An 18589-nucleotide genomic window follows, 5' to 3' on the forward strand; every position below is an offset into this window, starting at 1 on the left:
TTGAAACTAGTGGTATCACACTGTTTCACAGCCAAGTTGAACTCCAGCATTTACAGGAATGTGTTCATTTCCCTGTGGGTTGGTGAACCCCCGGAACCTGTAGTGATAAACAGGCTACCCACACCACTTAGGATAGAAAAATTATTATTATTATTATTGTTGTTGTTGTTCTGAGAAGTTGTGATCTTGGGTTTTCATTCAACTTGGCAAATATGTCAGGTACTGAAGCAGTTTATCTGACATAGTACAGTGCTGTAAGATTTGTGGATAGGAGGAGACTCACATTAGTGGGTAAAATGGTGGGATGAGTGTGAGGATATTATCAGTGACAGGTGAAACCAGCTACAGAGCAGTATGTGATTCACTCACTTCGGACAAGTAAGTTTTGTTAATCTGCCTCCTAATTGTCCAGTTGGTCTAAAACTGTCGGAATGAAAAGTTACTTCCAGAATATACATTGTGAGTGGCATGTTAAGTAAACATATCTGAGAATTTGCTGTGTGAAGTCCTCAAAGGTGCCACTAATTTAACTAAATGAGGCATTTTATTCACTTCTATTTCTCATTAATTATACTATGGTTTGCATCTTTCTGTGACATAGAATTTAGTATTTGGTTGATCTTAGCATTTTAGACCAACATTGTCATGTTCAGTTTTTTCAGTGTTGTCCTTGTTTGAAAAATTGCTAAAATAAGTTAACACTTTCTACCGTATCTTCCTTCGCCGTCGGCGTTGTCGGTGTTACCGTGAGACACCGTTATACCAAGAGGAAAGGCGTGTCGATCTTAGAGCATGAGATATGATGACCTTAAGCCATTGACAACACACAACGGTCACGGTAGCACCTGATTCCAGAATAGCTGCAGTAGTTAATATCTACGAACTATCCCCTCTTGACCAGGTCCCCCAAAACTTAACTCATAACGAGATCCCTTCAAAGCAAATTGTCATAACGATCGTCTATAAGGGCTTCGTACAACGAGAAGAAATGTTAGAGTTTATGGAATAATAACAGATACGACCAAACTGTCTTGTCTCTTCTGCTTTATTTAACATAACTTTGTTCACAGTTTCATTTCGCATTCACCACTCATTCACCGAAACCCTTTGATGAACAGTTTTGGTTGCTTGACACCAACAGTCAATGATAATAATACAGCTTTTCTCCTTTTTATAAATTGAAGCCCGCTCTCCGCGATATGATAAAAAAAAAGGTCTCAATACTGCGTCCCTCGTGAGATCCGAATAGACTTATCCCGAAATTGACCGCGCTGTAGGTGTACTCAATTTAATGACCACACTTCGCTGTCCGCTATTTCGTGTAACTGAATGTCCATTTGTTAGTCTGATTATACACTGTAGCTATTTAAAATTCGTCCCTATATTTTTCACAACGCACAGTTAGCACTTCTTTACTTGGTTTTTTTTTTTTTTTCTGAGAGTAAACGGAAAAAAAGACGCCGTATCATCGGCTTAGTCGATATAAAGCAAAACACCTTAATATGCCCAATTTCACCTCTTCTTATAGGATCGGCTACCTTACTCATTAATTTACTACATATTATTTCCAATAACACTAAACAGGTATCACAGCTATATTTTAATTGTATTCAAAAGCATGTTACTGCTATTATGACCGACCAAATCGTCACAAATCGCGCGGCGTGCGTTTTTAATGATATCTTTATGCTATTCAATTTCCGTTTCAGCTATCTTGACTCGTAATGTTACACAGCCCCCCAGACTGTGATGTCTTGAAGAGGGTTCCAGACAGAACAGGCTTTCTTTTTTTTTTTTTTTTTTTTTTTTTTTTTTTTTTTTTTTTTTTTACAGTGACAGGAGAGGGTATTTGTTTCGGTGAATACAGTCACTCTCAGATTCACTCAACAAGTCAGTACATACATCCTACAATATTTAAGTTGAGTTAATGGGCCTAGACAAAATGCCCTTAACTAAATTCCACATTTGTTTATAGGTTGTCTGAGAAACACTTTGCACTAATCACATCATATTCACACCACATTTTTTTTCTTGGATGAAGCCCTGAGTTCTTCAACCGACTGTGCAAGGCAGGGATCACAGCTGGGTTCGATGATTGGCATCCTAGGCCAAAACCCTTATCAGGCCACTTGTTTAACCAGAGAGGATTTGGTCCGTTTCTTTTCCTCTTAATTCCACTTTTAAATAATCCATCCTCGCTGTTCGGTGAGAGAATAAATCTTATTTCAGCATCGTCATTGTTGCCGATACCAAGAAGGTATCTCGTGGAAATCTTTGGTACATTCTTTAACTTTCTTTGTAAGTTAGTATAAGTATGTATTTATCCACTGGTGCTTTCATTTAGTTGGCTCTGAGTGTAGTCTGGATATCATTCAGTGTTTCTTGAATCTATATTTTGCTCATTATTGATCATATTTCTTCAGGTCTATGTGAGGGAACAAGCCTTTAATTTCATCAGTATCACAATCTGCCAGGAGGTAGCTCCCTTCATGAGGTATTTTCATTATTTTGTATGGCCCTGTATATAAATATTGCCTTTTCTTATTCAGTCTTTTCCTGGTTGATGCTTTTCGGTGATTTCTCAATAACATTTCTTCCCCTACATCATATGTGACTACTTTCTTCACATTTTTATCAAAACGGGTTTTTCTCAATTGTGTTTGATGCTTCAGGTTTTTGTAGACCTTCAGTTAATTCATTCCTTATATCCTGATCATTATTGTATCTTAATACTCTCAGTTCAAATTGATGCCTGCCTTCCTTCTCCTTTCCAATCATCCTAGGAAGGCATTTGGTGACTGGTATTAGTTTAATCTATCTCGTTGAGTCAACGGTGGGGGTTCATGAACTTCCACAATCCGTACAGTATGATCCGAGTTATGGTATTCACCCAGTCGCACATTGGAGGCTCCTTCGCCCATTGGTATAACCCCTTGTGCTGGATGAGGACTTCAGGCATTTGTTCCATCCTGCCGATGAACATTATGCTTAGAATTATCTTCCCAAGGTCGAATACAATTGGGTTCATCACTTGGGTACCTGTTACTCTGATTAATATCACTACTATGCACATTCGCGTCACCATATCGAGGTTTACCTCTAGCACAGTAAGTATCTCTTCTATATTTATTATAATCATTGTTTTTATTGCAACCATAGGATGAAGATTGTCTACGCTCCTGTGATGCGGGTTTGACCTGGTTTTCGGTATTATTATTATCATACGTTAAATTATTATTATAATTATTCGTATTACTATGAGTGTGAATTGACATTTGATTTCTACTCATTTGTCTTGCGTGTTCCATAATCATATCTATAGAGTCAATCACCGACAAGAACTGTTCTACATCGTGGTCAGGAACATTTATTAACTTTTCACGTATATTTATGGGCAACCTTCCCTTCAAAATTCTGATCACTTCCTTGTGAGAAATTGGATCACTCCAATTACGTGTCTTATTTATGTACTTTTCAAAATATTGCGTTAAAGTACTCCTATTACTGTTAAAATACTCAGGTTGATAAATCTCTTTTCTTAATTTCTCTTGTTTACTCGACGACCAGTATTTAGCCAAAAAAAGTTGTTCAAACTCAGCGCAAGTATGGCAAATTTCACTTCCTTCGGAGGCCCATAATGCGGCTTCTCCGGTAATTTTGGATACTATAAATTGAAGTCAGTCGTGTTCTGACCAGCTACGTGGAAATATTCTTTTGAAATTATTGATAAAGATTTTCGGATACAGGTTGTTCTTTTCGGTGGAGAATGTTGGGAATTGTCTACTTTTTAAAAATGCTGTTCTCCACCTTTAACGAAGACAAATATCCTCGCTGACCAAAAGAATCATCATCTTTACCAACCGAATCATCAACTTCCCAATGCAAATTTTCACCACAATTGTACTTCGTATTATCACATGTTCGGTTGTTTTTCGATCTATTCTCCGAACGTTCGTCCTCTGTCAACAAATTTTGTGATGACTTTCGTTCTAACTCCGCCAATTTATGATTGGTTTCCTTTTGCCATTTAGGTAACTCGTCAACTATTTTCTCTTTTATTTTCTGAATTTCGCCAGTGAAGAGCTTAATTAATTCATCATTTCTACTTAGGTGCTCATTGATATTTTCATTTGGCTGGGATCCAATAGTAGTCTTAAGCTTGTCTACAATTTCATTTCCTTTTATTTCTATCCATTCAGATAGATCTTCGTCAAGTCTTTTAGTTTGATCTACTAAGTACTTGTCAATCCCCTTACGAGCATCGGACTCAAACTCGACTATTTGTTTCGAAAGCTCTTCTATCTGTGCGCTAGCACTGAAACAGCTGCTTTCACATTTAACCATCCTATTGGACAGGCCATCATAACTCTTCGAAACTACCTCATATTTCTTTTCTATGTCATGAAGTTTTCCCATTAAATTATTATATTGCCTTTCTAAGGTGTTAGAAAACTCTACATCTAGTTCTCCAAATTTCGCATTTAAGTCTCCCAGTCCGCCTTTAATTCTTTCTTAGTATTTTCCAGTTTATAATCAAAGGTGTTCAGTTTGCTTTCCAAAGAATCCATTTTAACTTCTAATGAACCAAATTTGCCCTCAAATTTTTCATTTAACTTTTGATTGTCCTCTTTTAATTGCTTATTATCTTTTTCTAGTGAACCAAGTCTTCCATTCATTACACCCATTTGAGTATTTATTGATACCAGCATATCAAATATTTTTTGATTAATATTTCCATTTTGAGGATCAGCTTGCTGACCTACTTCTGAAACCTCAAGATCTTTATGTTCTCCCACGCTGCTTACCTTACTTATCATTGTATTTGAATCTCCTAATGGCTCTAAATCAATAACTGTATTATTATCTGTACATGTCTCCTGTCCCACATTGAGCTCATGGGATGCATCATCCATATCCTCTTCACTTTCCTCTCTCTCTCTACTCATTACTCTACTCAACTGCACATTATCATGTATTCTTTTCGTTCGTTTTGACATGATTATTCGCTACCAAGACATATACTTATTTTCACTATGTATTTATATTTATTTATCTACCAAAATCACAAGTCTCATCTTCCTTTTTTTTATAATTAGACTGTTATTTTAATCATACCTGGTAGTATCGCTCACTTTTAGCGATTATTGAAGAATACCTCTTTCATTGGACAGACTCACTGGCTGCTACAATATTTTCCAACTCTAGGGTTCGTGAATCCGGATGACACTCGACTCGATGCAGCAATCCTCCTAGATCGAGCCGCACATTGTGGCGCCACTTCTACCGTATCTTCCTTCGCCGTCGGCATTGTCGGTGTTACCGTGAGACACCGTTATACCAAGAGGAAGGGCGCGTCGATCTTAGAGCATGAGATATGATGACCTTAAGCCATTGACAACACACAACGGTCACGGTAACACCGTCAACGCCGACCGAAGATACGGTAGAACTTGACCTCTTTACCAGCTCACTTGATGCAGGCCACATGATTGACTTTGTGTAAACAAGTTTTTTAATACTTCATTGTGATTTGTGTTGAACTATTCCTTCAGTAATATACATTTCGTTTGTAGCCATGCAATAGTGTCTCATATTGTGAGGAATTTGTTTCTCCATACACAGTCAGCTTTGGGAGCCCACCCATCTTTTCCTTTATGCCTCAGTCTGTTTGACCTCCTCCTTAACTGACTCAGTGCATTTGTTTCTGAACTGAAACCAATAGAAGACAAGAGTCATTTGCTACGCATTCTGCTAAAGGTAACTGACAGTTCTACAAATTTTGGTGTGTGAGTATTCCATGATGTAAATTGTGTAGAAGTTAATTTTGTATTGTATAATGTTTAAAAACCTAGAAACAATCCAATCATGCTCCAGAAAGGAAGTTATTATTGTTGGAGATTTTAAGAATTTATGCAAGCAGACGGACATTGTCTGGGTAAATTATGTAGTAACTTCAGAAAAATATGAAATAAAGCTTAATTGGACTGTCATGAAAGGCAATTGTGTAACAGTAGCAATACATAATGACACAAGTGAAATCAAGAATTTTGAGCAAAGGGTAATACGAACATGGCAGGATGCACTTCAGTAAACAAAAGCAGTTTTAAATGTGCTCAAGAGGGTATTACAAGAAGATACAGTGAACTTATGACAAAATAAAGAATTAAAAACAATAAGAGTACAAAGAACACAAACAGAAACTTACGTTGGATAGACACAACTTTTTATCTGTTAAGATGTTCTTAATGTGACATAATGATAACAAAATGAAAATAACATTCCAGGAGTAATGCCGTATGAAGCACTATGTGACAAATGAGGAAAAGTCCATGGTGTTTAAAATGAAATTTCATGACAGTGATTGCTTGTAATGAAATGTCAAAAAAAGACGTAACCTTTTGTAGTTAAAATATGTAGCTAAGTAATATGGATAAATCAAACAGTGGGATGTCCAGAATAAATTAATGACAATATTATGAAGGGGATAGATTGTTAATCACTATATAGAGGAGAAAATGAGTAATAGATAGGCACGAAGGAAAGACTGCTACACTACTGGCCATTAAAATTGCTACACCATGAAGATGACGTGCTGCAGACGCGAAATTTAACCGACCAGAAGAAGATTTTGTGATATGCAAATGATTAGCTTTTCAGAGCATTCACACGGCTGGCACCAGTGGCGACACCCACAACGTGCTGACATGAGGAAAGTTTCCAACCGATTTCTCATACACAAACAGCAGTTGATCGGCGTTGCCTGGTGAAACGTTGTTGTGATGCCTCATGTAAGGAGGAGAAATGCGTACCGTCACATTTCCGACTTTGATAAAGACCGGATTGTAGCCTATCCCAATTGCGGTTTATTGTATTGAGACACTGCTGCTCGCGTTGGTCGAGATCCAATGACATTTAGCCGAATATGGAATTGGTTGGTTCAGCAGGGTAATACGGAACGCCTTGGTGGACCCCAACGGCCTTGTATCACTAGCAGTCGAGAGGACTGGCATCTTATCCGCATGGCTGTAACGGATCGTGCAGCCACATCTTGATCCCTGAGTCAACAGATGGGGACGTTTGTAAGACAACAACCATCTGCACAAACAGTTCGACATTTGCAGGAGCATGGACTACCAGTTCGGAGACCGTGGCTGCGGTTACCCTTGATGCTGCATCACAGACAGGAGCTCCTGCGATAGTGTACTCAACGACGAACCTGGGTGCACGAATGGAAAAAAGTCATTTTTTCGGATGAATCCAGGTTCTGTTTACAGCATCTCGATGGTCGCATCTGTGTGTGGCGACATCGCAGTGAATGCACATTGGAAGTGTGTATTCGTCATCGCCATACTGGCGTATAGCTTGGCATGATGGTATGGGGTACCACTGGTTACATGTCTTGGTGACCTCTTGTTTGCATTGACGGCACTTGGAACAGTGGACGCTACATTTCAGATGTGTTACGACCCGTGGCTCTACCCTTCATTCAGTCCCTGCGAAACCCTACATTTCAGCAGGATAATGCACGACCGCATGTTGCAGGTCCTGTACGGGCCTTTCTGGACACAGAAAATGTTCGACTGCTGCCCTGGCCGCACATCCCCCAGATCTCTCACCAACTGAAAACGTCTGGTCAATGGTGGGCAAGCAACTGGCTCGTCACAATACGCTAGTCACTACTCTTGATGAACTGCGGTATCGTGTTGAAGATGCATGGGCAGCTGTATCTGTACACATCATCTAAACTCTGTTTGATTCAATGCCAGGCATATTAAGGCAGTTATTGCGGCCACAGGTGGTTGTTCTGGGTACTGATTTCTCAGCATCTATGCACCTTAATTGCGTGAAAATGTAATCACATGTCAGTTCTAGTATAATATATTTGTCCAATGAATATCCATTTATCATCTTCATATCTTCCTGGTGTGGCAGTTTTAATGGCCAGTAGTGTATATTTTTATGGTTTCAGCCAGAAGTCCTTATGAAGTACACACTCACTCTCACACCCCCTCCCTCACACCCACTCCCTCACACCCACTCCCTCACACCCACTCCCTCACACCCCCTCCCTCACACCCCTCCCTCACACCCCTCCCTCTCCCCTCCCTCTCCCCTCCCCCTCCCTCTCCCCCTCCCTCTCCCCCCACTCCCTCTCCCCCCACTCCCTCTCCCCCCACTCCCTCTCCCCCCACTCCCTCTCCCCCCACTCCGTCTCCCCCCCACTCCGTCTCCCCCCCACTCCTTCTCCCCCCACTCCGTCTCCCCCCCACTCCGTCTCCCCCCCACTCCGTCTCCCCCCCACTCCGTCTCCCCCCCCCACTCCGTCTCCCCCCCCACTCCGTCTCCCCCCCACTCCGTCTCCCCCCCCACTCCGTCTCCCCCCCCACTCCGTCTCCCCCCCACTCCGTCTCCCCCCCCACTCCGTCTCCCCCCCCCCACTCCGTCTCCTCCCCCCACTCCGTCTCCTCCCCCCACTCCGTCTCCTCCCCCCACTCCGTCTCCTCCCCCCACTCCGTCTCCTCCCCCCACTCCGTCTCCTCCCCCCACTCCGTCTCCTCCCCCCACTCCGTCTCCTCCCCCCACTCCGTCTCCTCCCCCCACTCCGTCTCCTCCCCCCACTCCGTCTCCTCCCCCCACTCCGTCTCCTCCCCCCACTCCGTCTCCTCCCCCCACTCCGTCTCCTCCCCCCACTCCGTCTCCTCCCCCCCCACTCCGTCTCCTCCCCCCCCACTCCGTCTCCTCCCCCCCCACTCCGTCTCCTCCCCCCCCACTCCGTCTCCTCCCCCCCCACTCCGTCTCCTCCCCCCCCACTCCGTCTCCTCCCCCCCACTCCGTCTCCTCCCCCCCACTCCGTCTCCTCCCCCGCCACTCCGTCTCCTCCCCCGCCACTCCGTCTCCTCCCCCGCCACTCCGTCTCCTCCCCCGCCACTCCGTCTCCTCCCCCGCCACTCCGTCTCCTCCCCCGCCACTCCGTCTCCTCCCCCGCCACTCCGTCTCCTCCCACCCGCCACTCCGTCTCCTCCCACCCGCCACTCCGTCTCCTCCCACCCGCCACTCCGTCTCCTCCCACCCGCCACTCCGTCTCCCCCCACCCGCCACTCCGTCTCCCCCCACCCGCCACTCCGTCTCCCCCCACCCGCCACTCCGTCTCCCCCCACCCGCCACTCCGTCTCCCCCCACCCGCCACTCCGTCTCCCCCCACCCGCCACTCCGTCTCCCCCCACCCGCCACTCCGTCTCCCCCCACCCGCCACTCCGTCTCCCCCCACCCGCCACTCCGTCTCCCCCAACCCGCCACTCCGTCTCCCCCAACCCGCCACTCCGTCTCCCCCAACCCGCCACTCCGTCTCCCCCAACCCGCCACTCCGTCTCCCCCAACCCGCCACTCCGTCTCCCCCAACCCGCCACTCCGTCTCCCCCAACCCGCCACTCCGTCTCCCCCCACCCGCCACTCCGTCTCCCCCCACCCGCCACTCCGTCTCCCCCCACCCGCCACTCCGTCTCCCCCCACCCGCCACTCCGTCTCCCCCCACCCGCCACTCCGTCTCCCCCCACCCGCCACTCCGTCTCCCCCCACCCGCCACTCCGTCTCCCCCCACCCGCCACTCCGTCTCCCCCCACCCGCCACTCCGTCTCCCCCCACCCGCCACTCCGTCTCCCCCCACCCGCCACTCCGTCTCCCCCCACCCGCCACTCCGTCTCCCCCCACCCGCCACTCCGTCTCCCCCCACCCGCCACTCCGTCTCCCCCCACCCGCCACTCCGTCTCCCCCCACCCGCCACTCCGTCTCCCCCCACCCGCCACTCCGTCTCCCCCCACCCGCCACTCCGTCTCCCCCCACCCGCCACTCCGTCTCCCCCCACCCGCCACTCCGTCTCCCCCCACCCGCCACTCCGTCTCCCCCCACCCGCCACTCCGTCTCCCCCCACCCGCCACTCCGTCTCCCCCCACTCCCCACTCAGGATACAGTGAACTATGAGAGGCAATGAAAACCCTTGCAGAGGATGCAGTTCAATTGCTCCAGCCCTGGGTGGTACTGAGTCATGAGGAGAGTGCTCCTTTGTGATTAGACCGGGGCATGCAACATCTGATAGCTGACAGGAGACACACGACGTGAGAAATTTGTTTCTATACAAGAATGGAAGGGTAATATTAGTCAGTGAAAGCATTAGTGAGTCCCTTGGTACATTAGGGGATGGGCTGCCCATTGTTGCAGTTGTAATGACCACTGGTGGGACCAAGTGAGGTGGCGCAGTGGTTACGACACTGGACTTGTATTTGGGTGGATGGCGGTTCAATCCCATGTCCAGCCATCCTGATTTTGGTTTTCCGTCATGTCCCTAAATTGCTCCAGGCCAATGCCAGGATGGTTCCTTTGAAAGGGGATGGCCAACTTCCTTCCCTAATCCAATGAGACCAATGTCCTCACTGTTTGGTCTCTTCCCCCAAACAGTCCAGTCCAATCCAACCACTGGCGGCTAGGCTGTGTGGAAGGGACTTCTTGGTTTGGGATAGGTGCCAGCAGTCAAAGTGGAGGTAGTGCTGTTGGTTGGTGGGTTTGATATGGATGGACTTACTGATTTAACGATCCTTGAAGTGGAGGTCAACATTGAGGAAAGTGCCTTGTTTAGTATATGAGGACCAGATGAAGCAAATGGTGGAGAAGGTGTTGGGTGGAGTGAATGGTGGAGAAGGGGTCAAAGTTTTGCAGTAATGTGAATAGGGTGTCCTCACCCATGGTTCAGATGGTGAAGATGTTATCAATGAATGTGAACCAGGTGAACCCAGGGCTGGGACAACTCAAACATATTCTCCCAAAGCTTCAAATACCTCTCACTGTGCCCTGAAACAAGGGATATCCTACCCCTTACCCTTCCCATCCCTCCCACAGGATATTGTGCCACTCACCAAACATATGCAATACCTTGACCATCCCTACTCCACCTCTACTCCCAACCCCTTGCCTCATGGCTCATATCCCTGCAATAGATCTAGATAAAAGACATGGCCCATGCATTCCCACCATCACCATCACCACCACCACCACCACCACCACCACCACCACCACCACCACCACCACCACCTATGCCAGTCCAGTCAAAGTCATCTCTTATCGTAGCAAAGACTGGGCTACCTGTGAAAGCAGTCATGTGATCTACAAACTAACTGCAGTCACTGTTTTGCTTGCTAGATTGGCATAAAAATAACAAGCTGTCTGTCTGCATGAATAGCCACTGACAAACTGTGGCCAAGAGACAGCTAGACCACCCGGTTGTTGAACATGCTGTCCAAAGCAATGGGCTACACTTCAATGACTGTGCTATCTGGATTCTTCCCATAAACACCAGCTTTTCTGTACTGTGCAGGTAGGAACTCTCCATTCAGTATATTCTACATTTCTGGTGTCCCTGGTCGTAACCATTAGTAATCCCTGTCCTTCATACACGTATCCCCTTCTCTTCTTCTTACATTTTCAGCTCCCGTTCTCCACTTCCAAACCTTCTGGGTGCACCAAGCATCCCTATCCTGTCCCCACCACATCCCTGCAAGCTCTCTCTCTCTCTCTCTCTCTCTCTCTCTCTCTCTCTCTCTCTCTCTGCCTCAGATTGCTCCTTACCTCTACAACTCATGGATCGCTTCTCCCACCAGGCATAGTTGCAGTCCCCTTCTGGCATTAGCAGCCAGGAAAAATGGTTGTGCGTGTGTGTTATGTGTGTGTGAATGTGTTTTTGTTTACTTCAGAAGGCCTTTGGCTGAATGCTTAAAATTATAGTAGCCTTTCTTTTGTGCTTGCCTGCAAGTCAGCTTGTCCTCTATATGGTGTGTAGCAGTCTACCCTTTTTATAATAATGTTGTTAATATTGATACATGATTATTATTTTATGTTCAAATTGCATTTGGATTGCTCATGAAGCCTGGTAGTCACATAACTTTTATGTGACAGTTGATTTTCTGCATAATGGTGATCGATGAGTGGTATCAAGAGAACGTCACATTATGCATGGCACCCTTGTGGTTAGAAGAAACATCAACTACATGTGATGCCACACTTATAATACTGAATGGTGAATCTGAGGTTATTAGGAACTGGTGTTCCTACGTAAAGCTGCAATATAGTTTTGATACAAAGGGGTAAGCAATGGTATATCAATCTGTTAACTGCAGAAATGTAATTCATAATGGGCGTGTGTGAGAAAGTTCATAAAAGTATTTGTACTTACTGGTTGGAACTAAAGGAATAAGTAAAGTAATCATACAAACTTTTCTAAAAACAGTATTTATTAGCTCAAGACGTTATAACAGGAGATGCAATATCTTTTAAAGGGTTGTTTGTATCACTCTTTCACTTTAACCGTGCACGTTTCTTTCTTAATGATTGCTTACTAACATGAAGCAACTCATTACATTCCTCACTGAACTGGTTTAACTATTGAAACAATTTTAATAAGAAAATAGTATAGTCTATATATTGAAAGACATTGAGTTATTTTTGTTGTTCAGCTGGTTCTGGTGGACCATTGTATGCGATTCAATATAGATCTGCAATATGCCATCAGATGCACACAACAGCCACTTGTTTACTTTAATGCTCTTACTGGTCTAAAGCTGCATCCTCAGTAATGTCTATGTATGCTGCTCAGATTTGTTGTTAATGTATAAATTTTATTATTTATGTCTTCAAGGAGAATTACTGTATCATCCACATTCCTTTTGTTGTACACAATTTTGCTGTTAATGTGACAGTTAGCTTTGAAAAATGATCATTGAAAATTAGTTACATAAATATCTTTTAACAACTCAACTACGCAACTGCCCATTGATAAGACATCTTCCAGCAAATGTATTTCGTTATTCAAACTAAAGTAATTGAATTACAGCATTGTTCTATACTACTCAATGTGTTTGCAGAGTTTTGCCATGCTTCTGTTTTTTTTTCTGTTAAACAGATTCATGATTTCCTGCATAGGGAATATTTGTATAGGAATTAATGATAATTAATGATGCAAACCTGGCTGTCATCAGACTCCGAACACCTTCAGTTTTGACAGGAAGCTTGTGTGTGTTCTTTGTGGTGGAATTATGGTAAAAAGTGTAGTGAATGTTAAGAAAAAGTATGCAGTTTGTTAGATAACATGTACAAGTGGCTGCTTCTAGAATTTTCAATGGGCTGTATTGTACAACTATAATAATGAATTTTTGATGGTGATCAGAGTTATGGGGAACTGCAGTTCAGAGATGTAGACACACATACTCCCCATTAAGGTCACCAGAATGTTAAAAGTATTGTGAGGCTTTTTTGGATTTTACAGGGAAACCCTGATCCCCACTGCCAAAATCGTTGAGTGTGTTCTGGGAATTGTCTGTGCACAGCTCATTTCGAGGTATCTGGGTTAATGCAGACCTAAAAACCTGCATCTTTCCCAGAAACTGATACTTATAGCATTTACAAAACATGCTACTTGTCATGTTTGAACTTCTAACTGAGGCATTTCTCACTGGGAACTGACAACTCATCCACAAAATCATCCTGGCACCACACTGTATACAGTCTCAATGGCTTTCAGTTCTCTTTGAGGAAACAGTCTTCCAATTTTCTGTATTTTTCGTTCACTTTTTCCCTGGGGATTGTTCTCATTTTTTCAGAGGGGCAAAACATCAGTACCATCAAACAAATTCTTTCCTTTATACTCTAACAATATATCAGGTAATTTTAGTGCCTCAGTGTGTATGATAACCTATTTTTTGAAAGACTCATCCTCATCCTCACTCTCATCCTCCATCAAACACTCCTTTTTCAATGCATCTGGGTCACTTAGCTGTTTAAATACTTGTGCACAGGCATTGATATTTGACACTTCGTGGACATTTTTGTCATCTGATTTTTCACAATCAAAAATTAGGATTCTATTAGAAAATAATAATTCCAATTGTGAGAGAATACTTAAAACTTTGCATATTTTCAAAAATTGTCAATTGATGCCTGAGTAATATGCACTCAAGTAACCAGCATGTAGCTTTATTTTGGTGTAATGAACCCATGGTCAGCTGCAGCTCAGTACAAAGTAATTGCATTTTTTTTTTTTTTTTGGTTCCTTACCGCTATTCATCTTTGTATCTGTATTGCTCTGAAAATATCTGGACAATGTTGCAAATCTTGACAGTCTGCCTTGTTTGGAAACAGAGTTGTTCCAATCTCTTGTAGTACTTGCTGTTGACAAAAGTAATGCCTATTTTTCTCTTCACTCACAACCTTCCCTCTAACAGTGTTAGTTGCACTCTAAAAGTCATACATAGCAGTATGAATAGATATATTGATGAAGAGTTGGCCAGCAGTTTGGGTTCATTAAATGCAAATGAAATGCATCACTATAACAGTATGCCGAGTTATCCAACAGTCACAGCATCCATATTACAATAATATTGGATCTGTACATTGGTATTTTGTGTTTGCATTTTGGTAATTGCAATTTATGTGTTTACTCATGGTGGTAACGGTATTTTCTCAGGAACAAACTGGGTAACAAACTCAATAAATCATAACCACATCTTTAGTGTGTAAAGAGTCATGGTTGACAACAGGTCCATTATATGAAATTTATCAGAAAAAATCCCATGGTGACTTCTGAAATTTAGTAATTTTGATTTCCGTTTCACAATGTATAGGTCAACTGAGAAGTAAACAGACCTGATTCAAAGGATGCGGAGATGCCAAATGTCCCAGTAACATATCAAAATACACATTTGCACTGCACAAAACTCTTAATAGGCATGGCATGGAAAGTGCTGAACACTATGCTGAAATATGTAGTCCCATGAATATGCTTGAGCAGATAGAAATATACATCATAAAAGAATATCACTTGTGGATCTTCCAAAATGACAGAATGAGGTAGCCAGTTGAGACTTTCTACACAGTTCTGTTCACCTGCTTTCCACACTGAAACATGTATATACATTACTCAAATTTTGTGTTCGTTGTTCACAATAATTAATAGAATGTTAAATTCCATAATGTTGCTGTAATAACTTTCTTATTTGTTTATTTTGGTTATAATTAATGCTGATTCAAGGTATATTTCATATTTTCTTGTACACAAACGTCTTTGTGGACAAAATATTGAGAGAAAGAGAGAGAGAGAGAGAGCGAGTGAGCATGTGTTGCTCTATACTGTTTGTCTCTTGTAAGTTCTACAGAGTGTTGAATCTGGCTTGTTATTCTGTTAATTTTTTTTTTCAACACAGTCAACACTGCCAAAAATGAGAGGGCATTTTTGTAGTAAGTAGCACAAAACTAGCAGTCTTATAGTTGTTCACATTACTACACGTAAAGTCTGATAGAAATGTAGTATCCTTTTTCTTATTTTGCTTGTTTCCCGTAGTGCTCCATGATCTAAAAGAATTTTCCCCACAATAGACATCCAGTGTCATATGTTTAACATAATTTAATTTAGTTTATCATTGTGAGTGGCTTTCTGATGAACTTCTTGGTTCAAGACCAGTGAGTGTAGAGCTGTTCTTAATAAATAGCTTTATTAATAGTTGCTGGTTGCTGTTTTTATTTATTTGTAAAAAATAGTTCGCAGCTTGAAGGTGGCATATTTCTTATGGGGAAAGGAATTTTTAATTCCGAAAAAGCCAAGATCAGAAACAGTAAAGGAAAAATATTTCAGGTGGGGGTGGCAGTCATTGTTAGATGCTTATAAGAATGTATTAGCATAAATGAAAAATAGATATATCCAGCCTTTCTGCAAAGATGAAGATATTGGAGATTGTTATTAAGAAATTCTGAGTGGCATCATAAATAGATCTTTAAATAAAAATACTGTTAAACAGGTTTCCCAGTGTGCTTTTATTTTGCTGTTGTTGTTGTTGTTGTTGTTGTTGGTGGTGGTGGTGGTGGTGGTGGTGGTGGTAGCAGTGGATGTTAATGAGCTTCGAAGAATCACATACCTATCTCTGTGCATAAACCATCCAGTTACTATGCACTGGGGCCATTGAAATAAAAAGAATTTTGCTCCCGTGGACTTGGTTTGGTTTGTGAATCTTTTTCACTGTGTCTGTTGAGCTGCATATTCATGCAACATTTTACAATTTTCATATTGTTGCTGATGTGTATAAAATAACTCATTCATGGATGATAACTAGTTGTATGCTTGTTTTCTGCACACTCAGGATAAATAAATATGTTAGAGAATATTTTGGTAAAGTGTCAAACAAACAAACAAACAAAGAAACAAGCAGACAGTATGATTATGATGTGGGAAGCAACCTAATATTAAAAATTAACACCCCAAACTTGTTGCAATCTGGAAAAATGTCATTATACCAAAAGTGAGTGTTTCTTTAATTTGTTTCATGTTTCTGCATACTTGTGTTTGTTAATTGTATAATATTACCACTGTCTTTCAAAATGGAGTATGTATGAAGCTGACGAAAGCTACAACCAATGTGTTGGGTTTGTGGCATGTGAATATAAGTATATCAGATCGTAAACATTAGTTTACCATTGCAGGTAGTTGAGCAAGGATAAAGTGGAAACACCCTACAGATTCAAATAATGTGCCTGAATAGGACTTGAACCTTGAACTTGTGTTTCATGGTCTGATAAATACTTCCAATCTTCCAAGAAGTTTCAAAATAACACACTCACTGGTACAGAGTGAAAGTTTCATTGTGAAAACCATATTGCTGTTTGATGGCCACCCTCTTAAGAGAGGGTACACAAAAAAATGGAATTATCTTTTTAAAAGCTATAAATTTTCAAATTGTTTACAAAACAACTATATCGTCTTCAAAGTACTCTCCATGACAACTAATACATTTGTTCGACTGGTGCTTCCACTGTTCAAAACGTTTTTTGTAGTCATCTTTAGAAACAGCTGAGAGCTCCCCTCTTGTTTTATTCTTGACTTCTTCAGTGTTGTCAAATCAGTGTCGTTTCCTGTGTGTCAGGTAAGGTGTGAAGGCAGTGGAACCATTCCATATTTAACCACAAACTGTCTAACAGAGGATGGCTCTGTGTGCAAGTGCATTGGAGGTGGAAGAACCAGTCCCCTTTCTGCAACAATTTGCTGAGCAGATCTCCAAATAACTCACTAATCTTTGACAGTTGATCAGTTGTTGGTCGAGAGTCTGTGAGGACAAGGTCTCAAATTTGTTCAATAGTTTCATTCATTTGAGCAGTTAAGGGATGTCCAGAATGAGGTTTGTCATCAATCAACATGTTGCCATTTTTAAATCGAGCAAACCACTTGTCCCCTTGAGGTTTTTTTTGGTAAGATGGTTTCAACATTAAAACAGCAGCATGGGTTTCACTTCAACTTGCCATAGTAAAAAATGAAACAAGAACAAAGCAGTGCTAGCAAAAACAATCACTGCAGATGAAGAGAACAAGCCAGGTCGACAGCGTGGCGGCATTTAACTGGCAATGAGCTACACTATACATGCCTAGTGGCAGAAATGTGTACTACACAAGCTCCACCCATGGCAATGTTATTCCAGTTTTTTGGGGGTACGTGAATGTGATAGTGATTCAGAGAGTTAATAAAGTATATGCACTCCCTTCTGAACTGCCATAAATAATGCTCTAACATGCGAATGAATTGCTAACCCGCATAAGAAATTCAGCTCCAGGCATATCTGAATGCATATGTATCTCATATCCAGTGGGAGAGTGCATTTGTGTCTGTGGATGTGCTAAAGTACTTTTTCTCTCTAAGTAAATTTCTGATGTCTCTGTACACTCTAGTTTTTTTAATGTATTGTAAGTTAATTTATCAATTATCTCTGAGTAGTAGTAGTAGTAGTAGAGCATTTTCTTAATTACTTCTTTACTGGTGTATCCTTTTGAATTCAGTACCTAATAATATTACTAATTATTTCAGGAGGTAGTCTCAAAAAGATGTGCACCACACAGTACACGGTAAGGTTTCCATTACTCACTCTACTTTTTATTTTTTATCTAATGGGAAACTATATGCATCATATTGAGGATATATGTTATTGTATCAACAGTCAGCTATGTTAACAAGCAATATGATCCATAATATGAGAGCTGTTCAAAAATTTACCTATGACTAGTTATTAAAAATAAGCAAAAGCTTACAGATAAGTGATACTTGCATGGTTAGAAAGGAGACTTTGAAGGTCACATCAGCTCTGTTGCATTCATCATGTCTAAGCAACACGTGATTAAAAAGAACAGTTTTCTTGTGTCTCCACCAGCTGTAAGGTATATTTGGTCATCTGCTTCCTGCAAGCATAAAGTGCCAGTGCCTCCAAGAGTTTTGGTGATTGTGTGTTTATGGGGCGTGGGGGTGCGGTGGGGGTTGGTGTGGGGGGGGGGTAGGGTGCTGTGGAGGGAGGTTTATGAGTGATGGTTTTGTGAAGAACTTGTCCAAAAATTTCAAGGCCTGTCACACAGATGAGCATATTGCAAGTGGTTAAGGAAGACAGTGAGATGGTATACATGAATTACAGCAACATGTTGAGGGAATTGTGGGTGCAAGATGTCGGTTCACAGTTTCTGAATTTTCTGAGGATGTGCCGCAGATTTCAAGGACAACCTCATGAATGCTGTCAGAGAGGGA

At 42.4% G+C, this 18589-nt stretch overlaps 1 protein-coding gene across 5 annotated transcripts in view; it reads left to right on the forward strand.

Annotated features, from left to right (window-relative positions):
• The window catches only part of LOC126212978 (zinc finger protein 112-like), a 134517-nt gene that overhangs the window by 67140 nt on the left and 48788 nt on the right, over nt 1-18589 (forward strand). For all 5 annotated transcript variants that reach the window (XM_049940511.1, XM_049940512.1, XM_049940514.1 and 2 more), the window contains one exon: nt 17885-17922. In XM_049940511.1, coding sequence (XP_049796468.1) covers nt 17885-17922 — 38 coding nt within the window. The remainder of the gene's footprint in view (nt 1-17884; nt 17923-18589) is intronic.

This window comes from Schistocerca nitens, chromosome 11 (genome assembly GCF_023898315.1).
Source record: "Schistocerca nitens isolate TAMUIC-IGC-003100 chromosome 11, iqSchNite1.1, whole genome shotgun sequence".
Classification (NCBI taxonomy): Eukaryota; Metazoa; Arthropoda; class Insecta; order Orthoptera; family Acrididae; genus Schistocerca; species Schistocerca nitens.